The sequence below is a fragment of the Bos grunniens genome, chromosome 9 (genome assembly GCF_055505025.1).
Source record: "Bos grunniens cultivar Pamir isolate PY7600 chromosome 9, Bosgru_T2T1.0, whole genome shotgun sequence".
NCBI classification, from domain to species: Eukaryota; Metazoa; Chordata; class Mammalia; order Artiodactyla; family Bovidae; genus Bos; species Bos grunniens.
Genome location: NC_141173.1, coordinates 74,938,985 through 74,957,774, shown reverse-complemented (window position 1 = coordinate 74,957,774; position 18,790 = coordinate 74,938,985). Strand labels below are relative to the sequence as shown.

Here is an 18,790-nt window from a genome sequence, read left to right as displayed (position 1 = left end):
ATCCCCTACTGGAGGGGTACATTTGTTACAATCAATGAACCTACACTGACACATCATTATCACCCAAAGTTCCAATTTTACATTACATTCACTCTTGGTGATGCACATTCTGGGTTTGGACAAATTTGTAATGACATGTATCTACCATTATAGGATCACACAACGTAGCTTCACTGCCTAAGGTCCTTTTTCATGTTTATGGTTTTTCTATTATAAGAGTAATACATGCATCACAGACACACAGACATACATACACTTCCAACCAGGGATTGGACTTGCACCCCATGCAGCGGAAGCATGGAATCTTAACCCCTGAAACACCAGGGAAGTTTGCAAAAGATTAAAAATATTAATAAAAGTAATGTATGTAGATGGTAGGAGAGCTGTAAAATGCAGGAAAATATGATGAATCAAGTAAAGTTAAATTTTTTTCCTACTGCTAAATTTTCCCCTACACACACATATGCAATCTTTTATATTTGGCAAAACACAGTATATGTGTAGCTCTTTATATGGTTTTACATTAGCAGAATCTTCCTTTATTTGAGACACTTTAGGACACTTAGAGCTATTAAACATTTATCCTTTTCTTTTCTTCAAATACTGAAAGTAAACTAACTGGTTGTGCAAAACAACTGCTTATATACCTTTATTCTCTTAGATTAAAACCTTGTGCTTTTTGGGTCCCAGTTGAGAAGAAAGGAACAAAATAGAGATCTTGAACTTGGAAATGAGCAGTTGTCTTTTAGTCTAATGAAAGCTGCAGTCTCTTGAAATAATTGAAAAACCTCTTGTACCACCTTGATGGGGTCTCTGGGGAGGAGGCAGGTTGAGTGTGTATGTGTGTTCATGCACGCATGCGTGTCTGTGTGTGTACTACATCTAACAATTCTGAGAACCCAAGGAAGTTCCACAGCGTTTTGTTCTACATTGTTAACAAGCCCTCTCCCATCCCTGGTGCGACAGGCTCTTAGCGCTTGTTCTGGAAAGCTTCATTTGCCATGGAACCACAAGCCTCAGTTACTTGACTTTCCTATCGTTTTGCAACGTCAGTGCTGTTTCATGGGCTGTGTGTCAATGGGTGGCACTTTTTACCTATGACACAAGGCACAGATGTAACATGTATTCTGCAAAGGGAATGGCCGATCTCAGAAAGTCCATTCATTTGAGGGAAGGTGACTCTGTGAGAGAGTTCAACAAAAACCCAACTTATCTCCAAGAAGTAGCAATCAGAGTAGTGTAGCAGTTGGTTATCCCAAGGCACAGCTTCTGTTGAAAATACCCCTCCATTTACAACTAGTTTACCACCAGAGTAAGTGTTCAAATTTTGACACTTGTCAGGTGTAGGGTTTAGTAGAGCAAACAACTACAAAAATCTTTGTATCCTCAGAAACCAGAAAACTACCTAAAGTCTCTTTGATTGCAAAATGAGTGTGTAGTCTTTGTTGAACACTTGGAAAACATAAAGAGACAAAAGGAAGGAAATAAAAATCATCTATGATCCCATTATCCAGGCAGCCAAAAGTGTTTCTTGAGTATAGGGAAATTATAATTCTTTCATTTGACTCAGTTCTGATATTGAGCAATGGTGACCTTCCTATCATCACCTGGACATGCTTCATACTGAAGGAAACTGCTAAAAAGAGCAAAATGAAAATGCTTTTTGCTTCATTCCTAAAGCAAGTGTGAGCAAACCCACAGAAACAACATATGAGGGTTAAGTTTAGAATCACTATGCTGTATGATTTCATAGTGAGGGGCTAGCCTGTTGATTTTTCACAATTAGAAGCCTTAACTATAATTTTCATATCATAACTTTTATTTTATAACTTAATATAACTTCAGATCTATAAAAAAGATAGATGTGTATTATTTTAGTAAAATAAGAAATGGAAATTAATTATCTCAACAGAAAAGAGAATTTATGAACTGGGGTTTTGTTTATGGTTCCACTGTGGGTGGGGAGGCATTTCCTAGGATCACTTGTGGGACATTTAATTCTAAGTGTTCAACAAAGAATAACTATAAATTTGTTTTATGCAACAAACTCCATCAACTCATGTATGTTTATTGAAAATGAAAAAATAAAATATACCTGCTTTATTACTACTATTATGAATTGGATGATTTATTTACATAAATGTATTGTGATCGTCATTAAAGTCTGTTACATGAAATGTTGTTTGTATTGAGTTGAATGATGAATTATGCATTCCAACTTGTACTTAATGATAATTATCACGTGTTAAATTATTTCTGGGACTTTCATACACAGCTGGTGGGAAGTAAATTGGTACAGTCACTATGGAAAACTATTTGACAAAATCAGTTAAAGTTGAACATATACACACCTTATGACCCACCAGTTGCAATTCCAGGGTAAGTACTCAACAGAAAATGTGTAATTTTGTGCACAAGAATATTCACAGCTGTATTATTAATATTTATAATAGTCTAAAACTAGGGATAGCCAAGTGTTCATTACCTCTAGAATTAATATTCACATGCACATACACATGCTCTGGAACATTCTATAGCAGTGCTCAGAAATCTTTTTCTGTAATATGTTAGGCTTTGGAAATCATATGCTGGCTAACACAACTATTCAACTCTACCAAGGCAGTGTAGAAATGGCCTTAGACAATATATAAATGAAAGGGCATGGCCGTATTCTACTAAAACTTTATATACAAACAAGTGACGGGCCAATCTTAGCCCATAGGTTGTTATTTGCTGACCTCTACTCTATAGCAAAAGAAACAGAAAAGGAATGAACTACAGCTATGCAGCAGAATGGATGAATCTTACAGACAGTGCTGAATTAAAGAAGCTGATGAAAAAAAGAATACACTATCTGATTCTATTTTTAAAAATTTCAAAGTTAGGGGATGGTGATGGAAGTCAGTGAGTCTGGATCTCTGGGAGGTAATATCCGGGAGGTGGTACCAGGGAAGCTGTCTACATTGATCTGTGTGGTTTTACATGGATGTGTTAACTTTGTAAGAATGAAGTGTACATCTAAGAACTGGATATTTATCAGAATTTAAGCTAACCTTCAATAAAAATGTAAGAAAAGAACTTTCTACCTAAATAAATCAATAGCTAAATAAACTAATAGCAGAGGAACTAGAAGTGCTAGTCAATATACTAACTACATATTTCAACTGTTGAGGAATAGCAAGCTATTGATATATATAAGCTTGGACACATGTACACAGATTAGTTTCCATTTACCAATGCTAAATTAATTGAAAAGTTGCTTTTTTAAAGACGCTCACATTTGAAATGAATCTTCCAATAAGTTTTTCCTATAAGAATGCAAAGAAAATTGACACTCAAACTGTTTCTTTTCAAAAAAAAGTAAATCAGATACTGCTCCATTTCTAACAGTATAATTGCTACAGGGAAAAATCCTTTACTTATTGTAATGGCTTAAAATTTCATACAACTCTGTGTAGTTACAAGTTTGAGACCTGACCCTGAACTTCAGGAGTCCAGACGGAGGACTAGGTTGAGAGAAATTACTGGCTCCTTCTCCTACTTGACTCTCAAAGCTACTTTCAGCCTTAAATTACTATGAAAGCAATATACAAAAAAAGTAATCTTCAAATACAGATTTGCTTTAGGCTCTGGGATGACCAAGTTCCAAATGTCTAGGAATGTCTCCTAGACTACCCACAACATGATCATATTCATTCATATACTGTTGCCCAAAACCATCCTCGCATTTCATTATCGATCATCTTGTAAACATGATCCATGAAAGAAGTCTCATACAAAAAGTAAAATAACAGATAAAGTAAGGTACTTTTCCTGATGACTGCCTGGTGGAACTAATTATTAACAAACCTGTTCTATAAAGAAAGTAGTAATTTGGAAATAAGATGTTAAACTTTTCCTGAGAAATGTGGAAAATGTACTTTTGAATTCAATATGTACTTCCAAAATGTTCAACTCTGTTTTCCAAGTATTAGATTTTCTAAAAGAAGACAAAATATTCAAATGCATTTTCTTGACACTGCAATATAATTTTATGGTTTTTAAAACATTTTCCAGCTCTACTGAGGTAAGGCTTTAAAATGTATGCATTTAGGTTGCACAATATAATCTTTAAAAGGTTTGCAACCTGATGTTTTAATATATGTGTGTGTGTTCAGTTTTGTCTGAGTCTGTGTGAAATGGTTACTACAGTGACATTAATTAGCACATCCATCACCTGACAAAGTTACCGTTTTTGTTTTGTGGTAAGAATACAAGATCTCCTGTCTTAGGAAATTTCAAGTATATATAGTAGCTTTATTAACCATACTCACTATGCTAAACGATAGAACACTGTGACTTATTAATCTCATAACTGGAAGTTTGTATTGATGGAAGAAATTTTCACATATTGAGGTATGAGGAAGTCATTCTGGCTTATACATAATTCACCTTGAACTTTGAGCTAACCAAAACAGCTTGTTTGTGGCCTATTTGTTTGAACCATTAAAGAAAAGAAAGCATTTAAAAATCGAAATGGAGTAACTGTGATTCAGGCATCCAAAATGGAAGTAGGTGGCCACGGTGGGTGTGGTTTCAGACACATTCTTGTATCACTGAGAGCTGAATATTCTGAACTGTATCACACTCAAGGACATTACTATGCTATGCTAAGTCACTTCAGTCGTGTCCGACTCTGTGCGACCCCATAGACGGCAGCCCACCAGGCTCCCCCGTCCCTGGGATTCTCCAGGCAAGAACACTGGAGTGGGTTGCCATTTCCTCCTCCAATGCATGAAAGTGAAAAGGGAAAGCGAAGTCGCTCAGTCGTGTCTGACTCTTAGCGACCCCATGGACTGCAGCCTACCAGGCTCCTCCGTCCATGGGATTTTCCAGGCAAGAGTACTGGAGTGGGGTGCCATTGCCTTACTAGCTGTTCTCAAAACTATATTTGCTAGCAAATGCCAGCTGCAGCCTTATGGTCTCAAGGTCTACCCTTGAAACTGTGCTACCTTTTCAGACCCCAACAAATTTTGCTTAATATGCACTTTACTGCCTGAACATGTGCTCAGTTGTGTCCAACTCTCTGTGACTCCATGGACTATATATAGCCTTCCAGGTTCATCTGTCCATAGGATTCTCCAGGTAAGAATACTGGAGTGGGTTGCCATTTCCTATCCTGACCCAGAGATTAAACCTATGTCTCTTGCATCTCTTGCATTGGCAGGTGGATTCTTCACCACTGCACCTCCTAGGAAGCCCCAGTAAGCATCCTTACTTCTTGCCAGCTTCAATCCTAATATTTGGCAAATGACTTACGTAGTTTCATCGGTTTTGTCTTTATAACCCACTCTGCATTTTGTAGTCCGGCAGAATACAATTCAAGTACTTCTTGAATTTCTGCAATATAATTTTAGGAGGAAGCTTGGTATGGGAAATTTTTCATACTCTTACTACACATAATGCAAAAACCTTCAGATTTTTAGTTTATGAGGATGGCATCACTGACTCGATGGACGTGAGTCTGAGTGAACTCTGGGAGTTGGTGATGGACAGGGAGGCCTGGCGTGCTGCGATTCATGGGGTTGCAAAGAGTCGGACATGACTGAGCGACTGATCTGATCTGATCTGATCTGATCACTGAAATATGAAAATACTGATGTTCCCCAATCTTATCAAGTTCTACACTCTGTTAGCGTTTCTGGTATTATTTTCTTATACTTAGAAATGTGACAACCTCTTTCAGAAATAAATTTTCTACTGTGTTACATAGAATTAGAAACTTCAGAGTCCAGAATTTAGTTAAAGATAAAAATGATGATATATAAGATATCGTAATGTTAACTATCTCATTAAGTTGCAAGTCATAAAAAGTTTTAAATTTTGGCTGCAAACCAAAAGTATTAAACTCATACATGATTGACTACCCAAAAGTCGGCAAAAACAAATTCTTTGCATTTGCTTATTACTGTATATAACCTACGTTTAGATGCCTTTAAGATTTTTGGAGCAAAAAAATCCGTAATTACTTTTTGATAGTGTCCAAGTTAGCCTCACAAAAGTTGAAAACTTGCATTGATCTGTCAGTGTGCAAGCTTTGGGCTTATGGAAACTGTGCTTTTTTTACCTGCAGTTAGCTATCTCATCGGGACTAATCTTTTGGGAAGTTGATAAAAATATCTTTTGGCATTTAGATATGACAAAATGTTATAGCTCAAAGATATAATTGGAGCAAATATTTATTTTATCTAAAATTATTTTTTTTATAATATAAATTAGTTTGTCTCATTCTTTGATAACTTCCATATTTGTGAATGTTTATAATTGATACACATTAGTAGACATATACTTACCACCACAAGGAAGAGAAGCTCCTATTCATCACAACTAGAGAAAAGCCTGCATAGCAATGAAGACCCAGTACAGCCAAAAAAAAAAATCTCTAAAAAAGTATATAATCTATAAAAAAATATTTAGAGTGGAATACTATTAAAAGCTGTATTTCTTCCAATAAAAAGCCCAACATTATTTTTGGGTCAAGACAGAAATGACATTGTCTCTGGACAAATGGTGGTGACAGGGATTCTACCTAGAGATGCATTATTACATCAGCTTTCACAGGAATCCTAGCAGAGGACTGGGCATAGCGTAATGCTCAAGAAATATCTGATAATTACCTATTCTTATAGGTAGGTTCTAATTGCCTATTTGTGGAGAACTATGCACTTTACATCCTCTAACCCAGAGCAATATGCTTGGGGAACTGCCACTTAGTTTGCTTAAGAGCTGACCCATTCTTTGGCTGAGTTAGCACATGGTTTTAAATGCCATACCCATCAGCATTTGACACATCTGGCCTACACTTTATAGATGATTATGTTATTTCGACAAATGCATCGGCAGGTATCCATTCAGCAAATATTAAGCTCTAATGAGGGGCTAGGTGGCTGGACACTGTTCCAGATGCTGGACACTTAGCAGTAGATAAACTAATTCCTTGCTTTCATGATATTTGCATTTACATTCTGTTTATAAGGATGGGTGGTACCATGAGGCTGGGAGAGAATGATAAACAAAGAAACATAAAACATGTCATTTGATGACAGGCACATTGAAAAATAAAGCAAACCAGGGCCCTGGGTGAGTGATGAGGAGAATGCCTTCTTTACCATTCCTTGGGAATGTCCAAGTTTCAATTTTTTATCTTCTAAGAGTTAGAAACTATCATCCTTGGACATGGTAGTGGTTTAGCTGCTAAGTTGTGCCCAATTTTTGTGACCCCATGACTGTAACCCACCAGGCTCTTCTGTCCATGAGATTTCCTAGGCAAAACTACTAGAGTGGGTTGCCATTTTCTTTTCCAGGGGTGTTTCCCTACCCAGGGATCGAACCTGCGTCTCCTGTACTACAGGCAGATTTTTACCAACTGAGCCACCAGGGAAGCATATGCATATAAGAGGAGTGAGATGATGTGCTCCCACAATAAGAATGAACTGCTTCATAAGTATAAGTAAAAATTAATTCAAATTCCCAAAGTTTTTAATCTTGGTAAATCACAGTTAAATAACTTGAAAACTTCTGTCTTTGAATATAGATCTTCAGTTCTACAAAGTTAAGTACAAATAAAATAGTCTTTACACTAATCTTTCTTTAATAACCTATGAAGATGATGCACTTATTTCTAGATTACAAACATGTTCTTGAAAATATCTATTTACTTGAAGCAAACTGAAACAGAAAACATGCCAAAGCTGTCGGTCTGCATAAAGAACACTACTAACATTAAATGAAATGAAAGCACTTAGAACATTTTAGCTATTGGTACTAATAAATAACATTTATATTTCTAGAACCTCTAACAGTTTACTGAATGCTTTAATATTTATTATGCTATTTGATCCTTAACAAACCTAATATGGTACATTATAATGTTGTTATTATTACTTACCGTTCCATACTTGACTACTGGAAAAATCATAGCTTTGACTAGATAGACCTTTGTTGCTAAAGTGAAAGTGAAGTCACTCAGTTGCATCCGACTCTTTGCAACCCCATGGACTCTTTACCAGCTGAGCCACAAGGGAAGCCTGTTGGTAAAGTAATGTCTCTGTTTTTTAGTATGTTGTCTAAGTTGGTCATAGCTTTTCTTCCAAGGAGCAAGCGTCTTTTAATTTCGTGCAGTCACCATTTGCAGTGATTTTGGAGGCCCCCAAAGTAAATTCTGCACTGTTTCTGTTGTTTCCCCATCTATTTGCCATGAAGTGATGGAACCGGATGCCATGATCTTAAGTTTTCTGAATGTTGATTTTAAGCCAACTTTTTCACTCTCCTCTTTCACTTTCATCACATAAGGTTAAAATGATTTAATTTCACAAGTATTTGGTGAAAAGCTCTATCAATACTGCCCAATAGAAGCTAGATATAGAATATTCTATAATACTCTCTATCAAAGTTAAAAAATACTCTCTAACCAACTAAACAAAAGAGACCATGATGCTCTATCATTTGGTATTTCTGTCCTTTTTAGAGTGGATGCTAACAGTCAAACTGTCTACAGTAAAGCCTCAAATTCCTTCCTAATTTATCCTTTCACACTCCTTGTGGCCTGAAACACGTCCTTCCTTCTTCACTCCTCAACTTTCCTGTATCTAGGCTTTTAAATATGGTCATGTATCCACCTAGAACGCTGCCTCTTTCTTGGCCTTTGCATAGCTCAGTCTATGTGTCATCATATGCCAGTTGCATGCACTCTCTTCATCTTCTGAAATTCCTTTTGTATCACTTGTCACTCTCAAGCTAGCATTGCATATTTTGTGGTTTGGGACTTGAGTCTCTGCCTGGACTGGAAACCCTCTGTGCTTCACTGGCCTTTGCATCCCCAGTGCCTAGCACAGTCCTCGCATATAGCAGATGCTCAGTAAATATCTGCTGAATAAATAGTAGATGATGCCTTTGAGGCACAACACAATTTTGAAGACTGTATTTAATATTTTAAAAAATTGCCCTCACATAATGGTTTATCTTTTCAATTGCTTTTCTAAACACTGTTCATGTCATCAATAAATAATTTACTATTTATTACTATATTATTGTTCATCATCAACTTGCTTATTTTCAGTTGTTTATTATTTATTTGTTAATTTATTAATGCATATGCCATAACTAGAGCATTATAGCAGGCAATGTCTCCTCACAGAACATCACATTCTGCATCACCAGGACAACCTCTGGGCTGGAAGGAACAGATATTTTTATTGCTACTTGGCAGAAAAACTATAAATTATAGTCTAAAAGATGAAGCAAGTTCTGAGAGTACCCAGGTAATTTTTCAGAAGTAGGACCAGAAAGCAAGTCTCCCTGTGCTCATGTTGAATGTTAGCAAAATATTGATTTTATGGTATTCTGTTGCTTTGAAAACTGATGATCACTTGAAACAATTTAATAAAAGATTTCAACCAGAAACATGACAATATGAACATCCCTTTCTAAGCCATGGCAGGTAAGAAAATACATACTTCTATGAAAATGATATGACACCAATTAACATGAAAGGAATCACACATGAAACAAAAGCAGAGCCACTGAAAATTCAAATTGTAAAATTATAAGGGAAAGAAGAGGCACCAAGTCTGATTGGGAACTCTTTTGAGAAACTTTCCCCCTCCAGCATTTAGCATTTCCCAGAAAGAAGTTAGCAAATGAACTAAGAAGTGAATCAACATTGATCATTTTATGTAGTTTCTTCTTGGTTCTTTGTAATTAATGTTTTCATTATACTTTGAAAAATAAAATCTTTTGCGGAACTGGCCATACTTCATGCATTAATTGTGCAATGAGAGATCATTTCTCTCCCACTTCCTTCTGCCTTTAACATCAGTTCATTACCCATATTTAAAGTACTTACTATATACTGTAAGTATAGCTTAGTGTAATACATAGCTTCACTGGTGGCTCAAACGGTAAAGCATCTGCCTGCAATGAGGGAGACCCAGGTTCGATTCCTGGGTCGTGAAGATCCACCGGAGAAGGAAATGGTAATCTACTCCAGCACTCTTGCCTGGAAAATCCCATGGATGGAGGAGCCTGATAGGCTACAGTCCATGGGGTTGCAAAGAGTCGGACACGACTGATATAGTGTATATTCTTTGATATAGTTGTATAAACTTTGAGGTCTATCTGAACTTGAGAGAAATCTTATGACTAAATTTTTTAAGAAGGAGGGGGATGGGAGTTTGAAATTTCAAACTCCTTAAGGGTGAAGGAAAGAAGAAAGCAACATTTATAACCATTTGGTGCTTAACAGGGTCCACACTTGTCCCCGTGACAGAATCATTTTACTATACAGTAGAAAATAACACAAGATATACTAACACAACTATACTCCAATAAAAATTAATTAAAAAATAAAATTGGCTATTATGTACTTGAAAATAAAAGCCAAGATTTTCAGAACAAAAAAGTTAAAGAGAACCTATATAAAACTGGAAAAGGGTTAATTGATACAATCTTTTGGGAAAACCAAATTATTTGCAGTAATAATTTGCTACTATTTGTAATAAAAGTGCAAATACTGGTAAAAAGGAGTATATAGTAAGTACTCTATAGCCACCTCTGCAGTACATCTTTACTATTTACCTTCATATCCAGCACAAACTATTCCCCTGAACATAGAAACCTAAGACCCATACATGACAATATGGATTTGCTTTCATTTAAAATTGTTTTGAACTCAGAATTTCAGTAACTTCAAGTGAATTTTACACTTATACTTCATTGAACTTAATGACCCCAAAGTGTGAGCTTGATGAGGTTGGCTTGTGAGGTAAACAACAGAAAGCATAAAAATGGTATTTTCTAAATGATCTGGGGACGTAGCAGTGGGACAGAAGAAAACTGCAAACGGTGTGCCTGACTAGTGACATCCTTCCCTATTCCATCTCAAACGTGCTGAAACCAGAGCACAGCTGGGGTCCAGGCAGGAGCTCCAAACCTGCTGTGTGAGTGGGCATAGCAGGGACCTTAGAGTGGGTGAGCCAAGAACCTGACAATTTAAAGCTGTGAATGTCTCAGGTTGGCCTCCATTAGGAATCTCAATACTAGGGAGGTATGATGATCAGGGGTGAAGTTTTGAAAATACAAGCTTTACTGATTTGATTTTCTTGTTTCAAAATTTTAATTTGTTCATAAAAAGGTTATAACATGACTTGCAAAAACAGAAACCGCATTCATGACTTAGAAACACAAAACTTAATAGTCCCTTTAAATAGCAGAAACTTCTATCCTTTATTGTTGAGGATAAAAAGTTTTCTCAAGAAATGCTTCAAGAAACCATAAGGGCTGGTCACAGATTCCTCTCAAAGGAAGCAACAAATGAATTAAGACCTCAGACGGTGGAAAAGTGGAGCTTTCTTGTTATTGTTGAGTTATATAGATGCCCTTTCTCGATAATATACAAGATGTGGCCTCAGTTTTGGTGAGTTACATGTTCACACTGTGAGTTTCTCTTGTTTCTTTTAAAGGAATAAATTATTCAACTTCTTTTTTCATTATCTTGCATGGTATTGCTGTGAAATGATAGCCCTTCTGCTTCAGGTGAACACACCATTGGAGGGTTGATCCACCTGTATTGATATCCATAATAATTTAATTTTGATATTCTCTTTCATCTAAGATTTCAAAGGATTTTTTAAATGTTTTAATTAAATTTTGCAGCTATCCTCTTAAAAAGATAAGCAGGAAAAAAGTCTAAGTCTTTTGAGAGGTAATCTTTTGGAGGGCATTATTTTATTTATCAGAGTAAGACATAGTAATATCTTCAAAATTCAATAAATATTTACCATCTACTTTAAAGGCAAAATGTATAATTGTTCTTCCTATTCCATCTTTAATTATTCCATGTCCTTAAACTAATAAAAACTTCCAATATCATAGTTCCTTTATATTATTTAGTTAATAGAAATATAATTAACTAATGAAACCTAAAAGCTTAATAATACACTGCCATTGTCAAAGATATCTATGTTTTGAAAGAGAAGCCATGGCCTAATTTACTTAAATAAATGATGTAATTAAATAAGATGCTTAGGATGGACTTTACCTGTCACATATTTAAGTACTCAATTAAAATTCTTATGACAGTGGCAGCAATATAGAGCTGATTTATGTAAATATTCTTCTGATCTTGGGATTTTGTGGAATTTGGCACATTCCTTGGGGGAATGCATTTGGTGGCCAAGAATATCTTCTTGTTAGGGATATAAATCATACCATATTATCTAGAAGAGATGGAAAGATGATTGGCTTTAATTGAAATTAATCTATAGGCAGTAGTGGATAGTCTATTTTGTCCTTTTCATAGCTATAAACTAGTCAAACAACACACAGGGGAGGAAGTACAAGGAGAAATTCAATCAAAATAAGTGGTGGACTCATGCATTTAAAGTTATCATGAGTTCAAACTGATTCAAGTTAGTAGGTCATGTAGAAGCTATAATCAACATTTTAGTTATGATCTGCTTCAATTTTCTTTCAGTAAAATGAGGATTATAACAGGAATAATTCATCCTGTTATTGTGAAAATTAAGTGAGTTAGTTGATAAATAAATATGATATGGTGATAAAATGATTTCCTCAAAATCCAAAGTTGGGACATATAGCTGGACAAAGGAATTTTTTCTACTTCCATCTCTCTCTCATTTGTACCCATTATTAGCATTGTGAAGCATTTTTGTGGTTAAGAAAAAGGACTACTGGATATTTGACATGGATTTATGGAGCTGTGCTACTTCCAGTAAAATGTTCATTTTCCAGTGGATATGTTACTCTATGGCCATGTTGTTCTTGTTTTGTTGTTGTGTCTGACTCTTTCGTGACCCCACGGACTGTAGCCCACCAGACTCCTCTGTCCATGGAATTTCCCAGGCAGGAATACTGGAGTGAGTTGCCATTTTCTACCCCAGTGACATAGTTTAGAGGCTCAAATAAGATCTAAATACTAGACCTAAAATTTTACAATTAAAAAATTTTTATATCATGATTTAGATTTCTCACTTTGAGATTAAGTGCATCACTTATATTCTCTGACCTAGTTTTCTAATCTATAAAATGAGGAAAATAATATCAACTTCATTTTTAACAGAATATAGTATATTAAAGAGTTTGTGAAAGGTATTGATGATATATCATCCCACAAAAACAAATTATTCATTATGAGGCTGTGATTTTTATTACTAATGCAATATGACTAACTGTTGTGCTGACTTCATTTTAGTTCAAATGTATATTTCTCTCAGGCATTGTAAGTAAGGACTTTGTGCTGTGGTGTAAACAGTTTACTTATCTAGTATACCATCTCTAGTCTAGGATTTACAATGTGATTCTTCTTACATTTACATTCCAGTTGCCTGAATACAAGGCACCCGATATTATGCTGATGATCCAAGAAAAATTTTGAAAGGCTCAAAAGCATGGTTCCTGAATTACTGAGTTATTACAATCAAACTCTTTCTTTATCATCAAGTGTTCCACATATAAATGTGTTATAGTAGTCTATAAACCTATAAAAGAGCCAATTACCCTCTGCAATATGAACAAGAGACAATCAGTAAGGCAACAGAACAACAGTAAACCCACATGACATCAACATGCTTAACAGATTTAAAATGAGAAAGCTTCTTACCTAGCATGCAAACACATTTGACATTCTGATCAGGGTTTTCAAACAAGATTTCACCACACCTCTGAAATAGAAAGAAAGCCATCATTATTTTAAGATTTCCTTTTAGGATTCCCAAGGCAACGTGTCCATGTCACCTGACATCACCATAACATTATTCTATTCTTCATGTTTTCTTTAGATACCTGAATCCAGGCACTTGTCATGAGCAGAGACTTTCCTGGTAGTAAAATGCTTCAGAGGTAAATTGGGAATAGTCTTTTCCTGCGTGCCTCATGCCCCTGCCTGGAGCTGACTCTGTGTGCTCCTCTGAGGGGTCACAGCCAGAGCACTCAGTGTCCAACAGTTTCTATTTCAATAGAAGATACACAGTTTATTCAATCTAATAATCTGAGGTTAATCATTCACTCTCAAAATTGGTCCTTCTTCAGCACTGAAATTATTCTAAGCTACCTACTCTGCAATCAAGCAGATATTTTCAAACACAAACCTCAGTGGTATACACTTAGCTCTCTGAACTTGCAGACTCTGAACTCTCTGTTCAAATAAAGAAATGATGAAAAAGTGGCATTCATAATGCTTTTCTAGAAGCATCAACCCATAGAAATATCAACTTTCTTATCTACATCTCAGTTCCAACATGCTTGTTAAAATTTTTGTGCAAGACAAACTCCAGAGATGCAGTCAGTTACTTTAGACCACATTTATGAATGTGGTTGGCTAATAGTTGGCACCCAAACATGTAAATAAATCCTCCAAATCAATAAGAAAATAACAAATAATCCAAAGGAAAATGGAAAAAGGATAAAAGAGCCTGTTAGCCTGTGTAGTAGAGGAAATAGCCAATTCATGGAAGAGGAAATCTGAATGGTCATTAAATAGAGAAAATATATTCCACCACAATAATAATCAGGAACCAGCAAATTAAAGATAAAAATAAAGATGCCTATTTTGAATGCAAAGATATGGGAAGACTTAGAAATTTGGCAGAAACAATTGTAAAAAAATGTAGAAAAATGGATATTCTCATATACTGTGAGTTTTAGTATAAAATGATGGAATCATTTTGGAGAAAAATTGGCAAAATCTTTACTAAATTTCTACTTATTAATGACTGGATTTCATTCTTACTGACTTAAAATGTGTATAGACTATGATACAGCAAGTCATCTTCTAAATTGATAACTAGTGAAACTTTAATATTCAGCTACAAAACAGATAAATGTTATTCATATATTGGAATGCTACATGGCAGTTAAAAATGAAAATGAATTAGGGTTACATTACTGTAAAAACATATTAAATATATAATATATACCTATGAATACATAATATACAAATTGTATAATATATTCAAATTATATAATATATAATGTTCAAATCATATAGAATATATGTAAGTTTTAAATCATATAAATATATATAATGTTTAAACCATGTAAAAGTATGTTAGGTAAAACACTATCTCCATTTTTTATGAAGTTGAAAATATCTAAAAATAACACATTGTTTATGAATATATTAATTTACAGAAGAAGCATAAAAACAGGCAAAGAAAAAAAATATCAGATTTAGGGTAGGGGATAAATACACAGAGTTATGAAATATTGGAGGGCATACAGGGGTTATCAACTTTTTCTATAATGATTTGTTTCTGAAATTATTCTGTTTCCTACGCTTGAAATATTTCAAAATAAGTAAGAATTTCCCCCATTTGCAACACTCTGATTATAAAAATGGCCCTTCACGTACTGCTTCTCTGCTGTCTCCCATGGGCTTATGGAGGTCATTTAGTACCAGACTATACTTGTTTTCACCATTTATTTCATTGTCCTTAGGAAGACTGAGAACATTTACTTTAGTCTATTTTCCTCTCTCTTTCACTGTTCACAATTTGGTTAATTCCACTCCCGTCAATATTTATTGTACCTACACTTAAAACATCATAAGGCAAAGTAATTTCTGAAGAAAACAACTCCCAGATCTGAGAATTTACCTTTACATCTAATGACAAAACCTCCTGGTACACAGAGGCACAGGTTGAGAGGAATAGCATGACCCAGTTACATTCAAATCAACCCATTTTCTGAGATGACCTACATCGTGCACAGAGATGGACAGTTGGCTCAAGACCGTGAAAAGGAAGCAAGCTGCTGGCTAGTTTGGGTGGACTGCGGAAAGAGGAAGACCCGGCACATGTGAAGGTTCGCAGAGGGCACTGAATACTGAACGGAAAGTATGTGGCTTTTCCCCTGCTTTACTCTGCTGAACTAAATGTCATGTAATATTTATCATACTATGCAATCTCTTCAGGCTTCATTTCTCTGTAAATAACATGGGGATGCTAATACATGCCACAAAGTCTGATCAAAGAGCAAATGTGAGGGTTAACGATCCGTGGAGTCTGACCCAACTGTCTGTTGCTGTTTGGTTTGTGTTTTGGCAGAGGTTATATCCTTTCAAACTGCTAGGATCCACTTCTTGCGTTACTTGCTTTTCAAACGGGTATTTTTTATGCCCTGAAAGAGTTAATGATTATTTTTAATTGAAAGATCAGAGGTTTCTAAACTGTTTTCAGCTCCTTGGTGAAACAAAGTGCTAGGAAGTTCTATCAATCCATATTCTAGATCTTACAGGGAAGTAACACTGGAGTGATCCCTTACATTTTGTTAAGAACGAAGCCCACACATGTGCTAGGATGGAAGAGTTTTCCTTCCTTAACTGCAGGGGTTTGCAGAAGATGGTGGGTACCCAAGTCCAAGGGCAGCCATAGGTCTACCCCTCAAGTTGCAGGTTGGTGTGCGTGTGGGTGGAGGACTTGCTTCCTTTCTTGGACATGAACAAATCCAAGAGAAGTTTCTGAAACTCCCATGAAACCTGCATTCCTTAAAAGCCATGGCCTGCCTGGGTTCACTGACCACATAAGCTAATGACCAAGCAGCAAGAATTGGCATGGCAGCCAGTCCAGTGACCCCAAGGCAGTCCTCTTCATTGTCATTATCTCCCTGGCTATCTGGGAGATGGCTGAGGCACCTCTAACTAGTGTTTTAATTGCCCTGCTTTGTAAAGTTACCCAGTGTTGGCACCCGATTTTAAAGCAATGCACCAAAGGGAATCTGACTGCTCTCAGTTCTCAGGATTTGAAAGAAACCAGATTTTTTCCAGCAATTTTTCTTATTGATGCCACTGTTTGCAGGGCCTTTGCTGCCAAGTTCCTGCTTGCTGTGCAACCAGGGTGAGGCCTAGTTTAAGAAATTAATTGGGCTAAGGCACAGGATCTGCTCTGAGGGAAGGTTCCGTGCCTTCTTGGAGTCTCTGGGCTGCAGCCCTCCCCTCTTGCTGCTCTACCTGGTCATGCATTCGGGGACTCCCCAGCTCAGCTCCTTGCTGCTGAATGACCCTGACTTTAATCCACTTCTGATCCCCAAGCTTCTACCTTATTCTCAGAATCTCATCTCTCCAAAAGATCTCCATCTTTGTTTTGTCTCCTGTGCCTAAAATAATGAGACCAGCTTGCCTTGCTTGTGTCCATCACTCCCAGCAAGCCCTGCTAAATAACAGGGCATAGTTACTAAGTCCCCATCTGGAGCCCTTCTAGCAACAGAGAGAGTCTCTTGTCACATGCTCTCCTCCACAGCACAAAGTCTATGCTACACATGAACTCAGGTGTGTAATGCCTGTTGTCTTCATAGACTGCAAAGAATCAAACCAGTTTCATTGTCAGGGTTTTTAACATGCCTCATTATTATAATCCTGATGCCTTATACATACCAGACCCTTAACAAATATTTGTAAACTAGCTAAAATTTCTTTAGCCCATACTGTGGGCTAAGCATTGTTCTAAGTGCTATCTATACATCTACCATCTTGTACTCTGATTATACTCTTTCAAGAGTGGAGAAAATAGAGGCACAGAGAGTACCACTCACTACAGAATATTCCCCCCTCCATGAGTGAGAGAATGAAAGCTGATGGCTTCCCTAATGCTTGACCAGATTCCCAAATACAGGCTGCTACAGGCTTCCTTATTGTCTTGGCCAAGATGCCAGGTCTGTTTACGCGTCCTTCTCTCATTCGTTAGCCACTGATGTTTGCAACAGTTGCCACCTATATAGGCCTTGGATTAGACAGACCCGAGTTCAAATCCTGTTGTTGCATGCACGTACTTACTATACCATAATGGATTATTTCGTTCTAAACTTGCTAAAGAAAGCTAAACTTGCTCTCTCATCTGTAAAATAGGGTGGTATTATCTACATCATATCATTACAAGTTTAGCTTTTAATTTATTATGAACCAGAATGTACCAATTTAAATTACTGTATATGAGATTATAATATGAAAATAGGACTTAATAAATTGAACTCACCCATTAAATTCTAGTATAATGCCCCTGTTATTATTTAAGATTAAAAACAAAGAAATACTTCTAATTTCAAAAGTCAGAATAGTTTACAAGTTAGTTGCTAATTTTATTTACTAAGAATCTTCCACATTAAATCTAAAATTTACCTTTTGCTTAGGAAGAGCAAGATGGATGTTATAAAGTATGGCATCTATTCTATTACAGTAAAAATTTATATTAAAAATATTTAATTTTCATTAGCTTAATTATGTGTTCTAGTAAAATGTACAATAAAGTATATTTCTCTTAAGTGGACTGTATTTTTTCATTACTTTTATCATAAAGTTAGTTGTGAAAAAAATGAATATTAAGTACAATTTTTAAAAATCACATTTAAATACTCAGCAATCCTGTTTTCTTAAGGGGATGTTATATCTGAAGTGAAAATAATATTCAAATATTTATAATAGTAACATGTTGTTCAGTTGCTAAGTCATGCCCAACTCTTTGCGATCCCATGGACTGTAGCCCACCAAGCTCCTCTGTCCACGGGGTTTTCCAGACAAGAATATTGGAGTGAGTTGCCATTTCTTTCTCCAGAATAGTAGCATGTTATACTCAGAGGAAGTAAGAAAATTAAAGACAGTGAAAAGTTTACACATTGTTCAATTGGCAGCACTTCGAACTTTCTTAAACCAGTAAATACTTTTTTTTTTGCTTCACATAAAATTTCATCCTGTTTTTTTCTGAATATTTGCTAGCACTTGACCGTGCAGGCATAACTCATTTTA

The 18,790-nt window shown here is 35.9% G+C and overlaps 1 protein-coding gene across 2 annotated transcripts in view; it reads right to left on the bottom strand.

The window, feature by feature from the left end:
• PDE7B (phosphodiesterase 7B) overlaps window positions 1–18,790 on the bottom strand; it is a 352,307-nt gene that overhangs the window by 234,052 nt on the left and 99,465 nt on the right. The window contains exon 2 of one of the 2 annotated variants that reach the window (XM_086317988.1): window positions 13,658–13,718. In XM_086317988.1, the coding sequence (XP_086174114.1) occupies window positions 13,658–13,718 (61 nt within the window). Of the gene's footprint in view, window positions 1–13,657; window positions 13,740–18,790 lie in introns of those variants that run through there. The other variant, XM_086317989.1, reaches the window with a different exon arrangement.